This window comes from Mandrillus leucophaeus, unplaced genomic scaffold (assembly GCF_000951045.1).
Source record: "Mandrillus leucophaeus isolate KB7577 unplaced genomic scaffold, Mleu.le_1.0 Scaffold1107, whole genome shotgun sequence".
In the NCBI taxonomy this organism is placed as follows: domain Eukaryota; kingdom Metazoa; phylum Chordata; class Mammalia; order Primates; family Cercopithecidae; genus Mandrillus; species Mandrillus leucophaeus.
Genome location: NW_012099288.1, coordinates 235,957 through 247,241, shown reverse-complemented (window position 1 = coordinate 247,241; position 11,285 = coordinate 235,957). Strand labels below are relative to the sequence as shown.

The 11,285-nt window shown below is 42.5% G+C and overlaps 1 protein-coding gene across 2 annotated transcripts in view; it reads right to left on the bottom strand.

Moving 5' to 3' along the window:
* Positions 1-11,285, bottom strand: part of ZNF527 (zinc finger protein 527) — a 25,821-nt gene that overhangs the window by 11,693 nt on the left and 2,843 nt on the right. Inside the window, exons 2-4 of one of the 2 annotated variants that reach the window (XM_011992770.1) lie at positions 9,455-9,528; positions 4,240-4,366; positions 3,094-3,189 (exon numbers count right to left, since the gene is read on the bottom strand). In XM_011992770.1, the coding sequence (XP_011848160.1) occupies positions 3,094-3,189; positions 4,240-4,366; positions 9,455-9,487 (256 nt within the window). In that variant the 5' untranslated portion in view covers positions 9,488-9,528. The remainder of the gene's footprint in view (positions 1-3,093; positions 3,190-4,239; positions 4,367-9,454; positions 9,529-11,285) is intronic. The other variant, XM_011992780.1, reaches the window with a different exon arrangement.

Below are 11,285 nucleotides of genomic sequence, written 5' to 3'. Positions count from 1 at the left end.
CCGTCTCAAAAAAAAAAAAAAAAGAAAAAAAGAAAAGAAAAGAAAGCACACATATAGATTATTTCCATCATCACAGAAAGTTCTACTAGAGGCCGAGCATGGGGGTTCCCGCCTGTAATCCCAACACTTTGGGAGGCTGAGGCTGGTGGATCACTTGAGGCCAGGAGTTCAAGGCCAGCCTGGCCAACATGGTGAAACCCCGTCTCTACTGAAAATACAAAAATTAGCTGGGCACGGTGGCTCACATCTATAATCCCAGCTACTCAGGTGGCTGAGGCACGAGAATCCCTTGAACCAGGAGGCGGAGGTTGCAGTGAGCTGAGATCATGCCACAGCACTCAGCCTGGGCGACAGAGCGAGACTGTCTCAAAAAAAAAAAAAAAGAAAGAAAGTTCTACTAGACAGAACTGGACAGAGATCCACATTAACATGACAAAGATCTTATGGTAAATGAGGAAACAACAGAAAAACAGGGGAAAGAGTCCGTTAAAGGGAGAGAACAGAGTTTTGAAAAGAGAAAATGGATAGTGGTAAGAACTATCTTATACATCTCAATAAGCTGAGGAATATGAAAATGAAAAAGGGTACCTGCATTTAGCTAAACTTGAGGGGTAGAAGCCAGATTGCAAGTGATAAGACAGTGGAAGAGAACCTGAGGTGAAGGCAGTGAGTTGAGATGACAACTGCTATGTAAGTAATTGGAAGAGAGAAGGGAGTATGGTTGGCAAGAACACAAAAAAAGTCCTATAAAATGTTATGAAATTCTTCTAAGCAAGATTTAAATGAATCAATGTAATATATAATTGCAAGAAAACAAAAAAATAATATATGCATACATTTTTACCACAGGTTAATTTATATCAGGTCAGTTTCAACCAGAATTCCATAAGGATTTTATTTCCGAACTTAAGAAAATTATTTTAAAGAAACTTGGACAAAAATAATCAATAATATAAAAGAAAATTATGAACAAAAAAAGAACATTCCAAAACCAATAATAGGACCTAAGCCCTTGCATTTTATACCTTTCTTCCACCAAAATCTCTGTGAAAGAACTCAACCAGGGTTGACTTGTAAAATTATTTATCATTGTGGAAAAGGTCAAGAAAAAATATCCAGAGAAACACACTTAGAGCATTAAAACCTGCAAGACACAGAGAACACAGTGAAGGGGAGCACGGCCTCCTCACTACCATCCTGACCACATCTGGTTGAAGGGAATGAATTTGACATTAACCTTGAAAACTTGCGTGTGGGAGAAAACATCACAAAGTCAAAAGGCAAGGGACAATCTGAGAAAAAACAACTAAAACATGTATTATAGAAAAATGAATAATGTCCAGAAAAAGACACATTCTCTAAAATGGAAGTATGCCAGCAATCCCAACAGTTTGGGAGGCCGAGAAGGGAGGATCGTTTGAGCCCAGGAGTTCTATACCAACCTGGGCAACACAGTGAGACCTCATCTCTACAAGAAAAATAAACAAAAAATCTAACCAGGTGCAGTGGTGCACACGCTGAGGTGGGAAGACTGCTTGAGTTCAGGAGGTAGAGGCTGCAGTGAGCCAAGATCATGCCACTGCGCTCCAGCCTGGGCAACAGAGCGAGAACCTGTCTCAAAAAACAAAACAAAAAAATGTATGAGCAGGTAATTCACAGAAGAGAAAAACTTTATAGACAATGCATTCCTGGAAAGATGCTCAATAATATCACTAGTAAATTAAAACCATAAGAGCATTTCCCTTCCTCGTATCAGCAGAAATTTCAGTTAGACAATATTAAGGACAATATCAAAAACTTAAGTTGAAGAATATCAAGAGAGGAAGGAAAAGCCATTCTCAGACACTGTCATTGTTAGTACGAGCATAAACTGATACAATCACTTCCCAGAACAAGTTGAGTATCTTGTAAATTAAAACATGCACTTCCATGTTCCAGCAATTTTACTTCAAGGTACACATTGTGTTTTTTGTTTTGTTTTGTTTTGAGACAGGGTCTTGCTCTGTCACCTCGCCTAGGCTGGAGTCCAGTGGCACTATCATAGCTCATCGCAGCCTTGAACTCCCAGGCTTAAGTGGCCCTCCTACCTCAGTCTCCTGAGTAGCTGGAATAATAAGCACACAGCACCATGCCAGGCTCATTTTTTTATTTTTTTTTATTTTTTTCCGAGATGGAGTCTTGCTCTGTCGTCCAGGCTGGAGTCTGTCTCTTATACACATCTAGATGTGTATAAGAGACAGCAGTGGCACGATCTCGGCTCACTGCAAGCTTCGCCTCCCGGGTTCACGCCATTCTCCTGCCTCAGCCTCCCGAGTAGCTGGGACTACAGGCATCAGCCAGCATGCCTGGCTAATTTTTTGTATTTTTAGTACAGACCGGGTTTCACCGTGTTAGCCAGGATGGTCTCGATCTCCTGACCTCGTGATCCGCCTGCCTCAGCCTTCCAAAGTGCTGGGATTACAGGCGTGAGCCACCGCGCCCGGCCTCCTTACTTTCTTATAAGAAGATATCGAATAAGGGCTCACTCTGAAAAAACAATCAAGAGTAGCAACATTAACATATTTTTGGAGATATGAAGGGAACACCAAAAGAAACTACAAAAGAAAAGAAAGTGGATTGCTCTAGGAAGAGGGAAACTGGGAAGCCAGGAACAAGAATTCCTTTTTCAAGGGAAAAAGCCTTGTATAGGCTTTTTGGTGTGAAGGTAATTGTGTTTTTTGGCAAAACGGCAATTATTTTTGCACCAACCTAATGATACTACTTGATTTTTTAAACAATGTGTGTACATATCTTTCATAATTCTGATAAAAATAAAAACTCCGAAAAAGAAATCTGGAAATGAAATATAATTCTAACTGTAAAGGGAAAAGAAGAGCTGAGAAGGATTGAGATTCAAGGTATAGGTGGAAGACTAGAGAGCATAATTTGATAGAAAGAAAAAGAAAAAACCCCAGGGTGTGGTGAGGTTTCTAGGGAAGCACATACTAGGGAGATTTCAGTTCTCATCCCACCTGAAGCCCAAAAGAGTTTCCTACTTACTACGTGGTCGAGTACCTTACAATAGTCCTCCCTGCCTGGTGATCTGTCACTCACCTGCACAGTGACCCTGTGACATCTTTCTCTCCACCATCCACGGCTCCTTCCCTTGCTCCAGTAAGGAGATCATGTTGGGCTTAGAAATGGAGAGTCCTGTTCACAGGGAAAGAAAATGAGAGCAAGAGACAGACAGACATACAGACAAACAAATCAACATGCCACAGCTGTTCTGGGACGCAGACCCAATCTCTCGATCATCAGGCAAGAATGGACATTAGAGGAAGGGCTAGAGAATGGAATGATGCTTGTGTGGATGAGGAGGAGGATGAAGCTTCTGCCGTGGCAGTGGTTCTCAAAGTGCTACAGCAGCTGCAGCCATCACCTAGGAACTAATTAGAAATGCACATTCTCAGGCCCCAACCCAGAACTATTGCGTCAGAAACTACAGTGGCTCTCGAACTTTAATAGACATCAGGGTCATTTGCAGAGCTTATTGAAACCCAGACTACTGAGCCTACTCCCAGAGTTTCTGATTTTGTAGGTCTAGAATGGGGCCTCATAATTTGCACTTTAACACATTCCCAGGACATGTTGATGTTGCTGTTCCAAACCACCATTCTATGGCAAAGGGAACTACCCATTTCCAAGTCTATGAAATTACTTCATACACCGGGCGCAGGGGCTCACGCCTATAATCCCAGCACTTTGGAAGGTCGAGGTGGGCGGATCACCTGAGGTCAGGAGTTCAAGACCAGCTTGGCCAACATGGAGAAACCCAATCTCTACTAAAAGTACAAAAATTAGCCGGGCATGGTGGCGGGCGCCTGTAATCCCAGCTACTCAGGAGGCTGAGGCAGGAGAATCGCTTGAACCCGGGAGGCAGAGGTTGCAGTGAGCCAAGATCGCGCCACTGCACTCCAGCTTGGGCAACAAGAGCAAGACTTTGTCTCAAAAAAAAAAAAAAAAAAAAGAAATTACTTAATGTGTTCAGAATATCTGCCAAAAGTAAATTAATTAATTAAAATTTAAGAAACTTAAAAAGTTAAAAATATATACATATTTCAAATCACTTCCTGGGGACAGGAAGTAGAAAGGCAAGTAAGTGCTTTTAAGATGTCTTAAGATGTCCTAGATATTCTCAACAGAGGAAGCAAAAACACTCCAGAGGAAGATTGTTAAATGATGGGGGAGAAACATCCTTACCAAGCCATACCAAGTTCCTGTAGTTCTCCAACATGACATCTCTGTATAAATCCTTCTGAGATGGCTTCAGCCATTCCCACTCTTCTTGGGAAAAGTCTAGCGCCACATCTCTGAAGGTCACCAACCCCTGAAATGAAAAAATTCTTGTTCACCAGGTGCCCAGACACCCATATAGTCCTAGCCAAAAAGATGCATTTGGCCAGAGTTCAAAGCTCTAAGTGACGCAAGGAAAATAATTATTGGAGAACAATTACATGCTGAGGTTTGTCAAATACTTTAAGAGAAGAGAAATATTAGAAACAGACTCACCATTTGATAATTTTACATTTTTTGTAAAAAAGACATATATACACAAAATTAGCTTGTAACAAGAAACAGCAAAGACTAAGTTGTATGTTACGTATACTAAGTATAAAGAAAATCCTATATGGGGGATTCCTTTATATTCCCCAAATTGAGACATCAGGTGGGGCACAATAGGAGAAAGGCCTTGAATTGGGCTTTAACAAAAGGGTATGGCCTGAAAGTTAGACTTTATATGTAAGGAGAAATGTCCAGGAACATATCCTGAAGAAATAATGAAGTATATGTGAAGCGACTTAGATAGAATTTTCATTGCAAGGTTATGCAAAAAATCTGGAAAAAAATTACACGTTCAAAAACAGAATTCAGGCTATAGCACTGAACTGTAGGCTAAATGAAGGGAGAGATATTTGTTTTATAAGCTGATATATATCTAGTGTCTATTACAAAACTGATCACCTTGTAAACTCTCAGTAAACATTTGCTACTCAGGGAATAAATGGTGATGTTTCCTATAAAATGTCCATACGAAGAAAGAGTATTCAGTGCTTAAAAATGATAGGGTTCCAGTCTGCATAATATGTTCTCTTTTTCTTATCAAAAATAATGAAATATCAGGCCAGGCATGGTAGTTCATGCCTGTAATCCCAGCACTTTGGGAGGCCAAGGCAGGCAGATCACCTGAGGTCAGGAGTTAGAGACCAGCCTGGCCAAAATGGTGACACCCCGTCTCTACTAAAAATACAAAAATTAGCTGGACGTGGTGGTATGTGCCTGTAGTCCCAACTACCTGGGAGGCTGAGGCAGGAGAATTGCTTGAAATCGGGAGGAGGAGGCTGCAGTGAGCCGAGATCGTGCCACTGCACTTCCAGCCTGGGTGACAGAGCAAGACTCCATCTCAAAAAAAAAAAGAAATATCAAATATGGTTATTCTACGTAGTGGAAATAGGGCTGAACGTGTCTAGGGAAAAAATTACACAACTCCATAGTGTTGTATAACTTCCATGTGCTCCTCTACTCTTTTCTGAGTCCTAGGAGGCTGACTGCATCAATAAACTCCCTTGTCCCATCCCATATTCTGTTGGGTTCAGCCACAAGCAGGAGATGAAAGGAAGGTAAGTAAGGCAGAATACTTATTCCCCTGGCTCCCTCCCTGGGTGGGAGCACCACCCTGGGTGGTCTCTGTCTTTCAATCAAAGTTCAGAGCACCTGTCAGGGGCCCCCTCCACCCAGCTCTCTGTCTCTGGATTCAAAGATCTAGGGTTAGAAGTAAGAGAGCTATGCTGTTATGAGCCCCGGAGTACAGCACGATCCTTCATAGTTTCTCTATGTCCTGATAATACCTTGTAAATAGTCGCCTTTTGATTACCTTGCTAGAACGTGATTAATAAAACATGTTGATACAAATTACTTCTCACATATGGCCAGAGAGTCCTCAAAAGCACTGCAAAACCACTCTACTATGCTTCCCTAATAAATTCACTCTCCCCATCTCCTGATAACTATTTCATTACTCTCTCATCAACTCATCTCGTTCTCACTTTGAACTTCCTCATCCTCCAGCCACCATATGTATTTACCCTTCTGTATCTGTACTGATAGCTGTATATTCTGTTTGCCCTCTGTGACTATGGATAAAACTCTAGGCTTCGAAGACCAGTCCCTCCACTTGCCCACACAAAGACATTTTCACCTCTCTCCCTTGTACTACCAACTATTCTCGCTTTACTGGATCATTCCAATCAGCAAAAAAACTGATGCAATGTCTTCCATCTTGTAAATAAATACATAGATAAATAAATAAATAAGTTCCCTTTCCGTGATCTCACTCTAGCTATTTCCCCATTTCTCTACTCCTCTTAATAACAAAACTCTTCCGATGAGTTGTCTAGACCAGTGTTATCTACCGGAAATATTTGAGTCACATATGTAATTTGAAATTTTCCAGTAGTCACAAGAAAAAAATAAATAGAAAAAAATATTTTTATTTAACCCAATATATCGAAAATGTTATCATTTCAACATGTAATAATATAAAAAAATTAATGAGATTTCTTGCACTTTTTTGCACTGAATCTTCAAAATCTGGTATATACTTTGCACTTACAGCGTATCACAATTTAGAGTACTCACATGTGCCCGCTGGCTACACTACTGTAAGTCTAAATTCACTGTCTTTGTTCTCACCTTCCCCATTTTCCATTCTCTTTTTTCTCCTTTTTTTTTTTTTTTGGAGATGGAGTTTCACTCGTGTCACCCAGGCTGGAGTGCAATGGCACGATCTCAGCTCACTGCAACCTCCACCTCCTGGGTTCAAGCGATTCTCCTGCCTCAGACTCCAGAGTAGCTGGGATTATAGGCATGTGCCACTACGCCTGGCTAATTTTTATATTATTAGTAGAGATGGGGTTTCACCATGTTGGCCAGGCTGGTCTTGAATTCCTGACCTCAGGTGATCCACCTGCCTCAGCCTCCCAAAGTGCTGGGATTATAGGCATGAGCATGAGCTACTGCACCAGCCCTTTTTTTTTTTTTTTTTTGTGACAGGGTCTCACTCTTTTTCTGTTGCACAGGCTGGAATGTGTATCACATGAATCATAGCTCCCTGCTGCCTCAAACTCCCAGACTCAAGTGATCCTCCCACTTCAGTCTCCCAAGCAGCTGGGACTATAGGCATCTGCCACCATGCCTATGTTTTTGGATTTTAGTATCAAATATTTTTTTAGAGACGGAGTCTCCCTATGTTGCCCTGCATAGATAGTGGGTCTTGAACTCCTGGGCTCAGGTGATGGTCCTGCCATCTTGGCCTCCCAAAGTATTGGGATTACAGCCATAAGCCACTGCACCTGGCCTCCATTCTCCCTTAAACCCATCACAATGATGTCTTCATCCCAGTCATTCAATGAAGTAGCTCTTGTCCAGAATATTTCTATGTTACCAAATCCAATGGTAAGTTCTCAGTCTTCATCTTCTTCAGTCCCTCTCAGAGGAACTTGGCTCAGTTGATCATCCTATCCTTGAAATACTTTCTCCTCTTGGCTTCCAGAACCCACACTCTTCTGGTTTTCCTTCTACATCAGCTCTTCTCAGTCTGTTTTGCTAGTTCCTCCTCTTCTTGTGTGGCTCTAAATGTTGAACATCCCAAACTCAGTCCTACGACCTATTTCCTACCTACATTCACCACAACCTTGCCCTCAAGATAATCTCACCCTGTCTCATGCTTTAAATACACTAAGGATGGCCGGGCGCAGTGGCTCACACCTGTAATCCCAGCATTTTGGGAGGCCTAGGCAGGTGGACCACAAGGTCAGGAGATCCAAACCATCTTGGCCAACATAGTGAAATCCATCTCTACTAAAAATACAAAAATTAGCTGGGCATGGTGGCATGTGCCTATAGTCCCAGCTACTCAGGAGGCTGAGGCAGGAGAATCGCTTGAACCCAGGAGGCAGAGGCTGCAGTGAGCCGAGACTGCGCCATTGCACTCCAGCCTGGGCAACAGAGCAACCTTCTGTCTAAAAAAGAAAGGAAGGAAAGAAAAGAAAGAAAAAAGAAAAGAAAAGAAAGGAAAGGAAGAAAAAATACACTAAGGACTCCCAAATTCACATCTATAGTCCTGAACTCCAGATGTATAATCAGCATTCCATTTGGATATCCAAAAGGTCTCTAAATATATCCAGAACTCAATTCTCTTTTTTTTTTTTTGAGACGGAGTGTTGCTCTGTCACCCAGGCTGGAGTGCAATGGCGCAGTCTCAGCTCACTGCAAGCTCCACCTCCTGGGTTCACGACATTCTCCTGCCTCAGCCTCCCAAGTAGCTGGGATTACAGGCTCCTGCCACCACACCCGGCTAATTTTTTGTATTTTTAGTAGAGACCGGGTTTCACCGTGTTAGCCAGGATGGTCTTGATCTCCTGACCTCGCGATCCACCCGCCTCAGCCTCCCAAAGTGCTGGGATTATAGGCGTGAGCCACCGTGCCCGGCCTTCAGAACTCAATTCTTGATGTCCATCCCACTTCACATTGTCTTTTCAGCTCAGTAAATGGCATGCCCATTCATGTAGCTGCCTAGCCAAAAATCTCTGTAGGCATCCTGACTTCTTCCTCTCACACACCACAACTAATCCTTGATCAAATCGCATTTTCTATCTCCAGTGTATACCCAGAATCTCACTAGCTCTAATGCCACCACCATGGCCCAGGCTGCTATCACCTCCTGTCTGGATTACTAAAACAGTCTCCTGACTGGCCTCCCTGCTTCCACCTTTACTCCCCTGCTATCTGTTTTCACTTTAAGGCATAAATCAAATCAGATCACAAACGCTCCAATGAACTTAACTCTCCTTCACTTAGAACCAAATTCAAAGTTCAGATCATGACTTGAAAGGGCCTACATAATTTGGTCCCCAGCTATTCCTCTGACATCATAGTGATCATTTCTCTCCAAGGACAGACTCATTGCTATCCCTGGAACACACCAAACACGCTCCCACCATAATAACTTCGTACTCCTTCTTTTAAAGCTCTTCCCCAGATCTCCACAAAACTTACTTGCTACTTTCACTGAAGTTTTGCCTTGCTAAATGTCGCTTTCTCAGAGAGGCCATCCTTGACCTCCCTATTTAATAGATGACTCAGTAATCAACCTCTATCCCTTATTTCACTTGCACCTCATCACCAACTCAAGAAATCATCATCCATCTAAAGAGGACAGCTCTGCTGCATCGCACAGGTGAGCATAACGCTGAGTAAAAAAGATATTAAATGTTTTGTAGAAGGATTATATGAACAAAAGGTGGAGAGAGAAAAGTAGAGGGGGTGCTCATTGGGCTATTTGTGACTTTCCCTGCGGTTCCAAAGTCCTGAAAAATGAGGTCAAATGTCTGAAAACAAAGCGAAAGAGCATGCTTACCTGGGACATGGCTTTACAAAGCCCCACGGCCATTCCTCCTTCTTCAGTTTTCTCTTCTGAAGAAGAACAAAGTCCTGAGAAGGGAGAGTTAAGGAAGAAATGATGGTGTGTCAGCCCCATGTTTTTGGTCCAAGACCCACAAAATGGAACTATTGCCCCTTTCTTCTCCCTACATGGGCCAGTCTCACCTTTTCCAAGATCTGGCAGGGGGTGGCACGGGGGAATCCAAAGCTGAACTTAACTCTCAAAGTCTTGACTTATATTAAGCATCGCCTGAACTCAACAAAATCCAAAGTCTGTCCTACAGCCAACAAGGTGGTTCATGATCCAGCCCCTGGCTGTACCTCTGACCTAATTTCCTACCCTTTTGCCGCTTGCTCACCACACTCCAGGCACACGTGTCTTTCTGCTGTTACTCAAACACTGCGTACACCCCTCCTTCAGGGTTGTGACCTTTTCCTTCTGCCTGGAACTTTCTCCCAGACACCAGTATGGGCCACTCCTCTTTATTCCTATATGCATTCAGATGTCCCTTCATCAGAGGGACTTCCCTGAAAATTCTACCTAAAGGGAACCCCTGTTCCAGGTACTCAATTTTTCTTTATGCTGAATTATTTTTCGTCTTAGCATTTATCACCACTGGACATGTTACATATAGCTTTGTTTCATTGTTTCTCTTCCCATACAAGATTATAAGATCCAAGAGAACTAGGTTTTGTTTGGTTCACTGGTGTATTCTAATGACAGAACACCACCAAACCATGGTAGTTTCTCAAAAGTATTAGATAAATGAAGAAATTTTACTGTGCCTCATGTAATATAAATATACCATGTTAACTCATGCTGTGTTAGGCAAGTAATTTTAATTCTCCTGTGCCTCACAATCAGACTAGATTCCACATAATTAATCCCATGATCTCACACACACATAAAATTCTCACCCAATCACAAACATACACACATTTACACAATCAGAGGCATAATCTCTCTCACACACAGCCATATTAGCACAAAGAGACTGTCACACATAGGTATCTATGTCACACATACGTATCATTGTGTCTGTCACACATAGGTATCATTGTGTCATTATCTCATTTAATCCTCAGAACTACTACTCCACAAAACTATAAAGATAGGTATTAACATCTCCACTTTACTGGTAGTAAAAGGGAGGTTCCAGAAGCTTAAACAACCAACTCAAAGTCAGGGGTCCAACTGAAATGTGACCCCAAAGCCAGTCCTCTTTTGAAAGGGCACGATGTCTGAATGGGGAATATTCAACACAACCTGAGTAATCAATGCCATATATTCCTTAGAGAGGCATCTTTAGAGATGGCAGATGTTACCTTTATTTCCCTACAGAAATGCAGCCTGAGGGAAACATTGCCAAATTTTAATACTAAAGGAACTACAAACTGGGCAGTCTGAAGTAAGTTCCTTGTCCTCTTAGGGTCAACATTTCTTCATCGTCAAAATAGGGACAGGCTGGGCACGGTGGTTCACACCTGTAATCCCAGCACTTTGGGAGGTCAAGCTGGGCAAATCACTTGAGCCTAGGAATTCAAGACCAGCCTGGGCAACGTGGCAAAACCCTATCTCCTCAAAAAGTAGAAGAATTAATCGGGCGTGGTGGCATGTGTCTGTAGTCCCAGCTACTCGGGAGGCTGAGGTGGGAGGCTTGCTTGAACCCAGGAGGTAGAGGGTGCCGAGAGCCGAGATTGCACCATTGCACTCTAGCCTACAGCACAGAGCAAGACTCTGTCTCAAAAAGAAAGAAAGAGAGAAAGAAAGAGAGGAAGGAAGGAAGGAAGGAAGGAAGGAAGGAAGG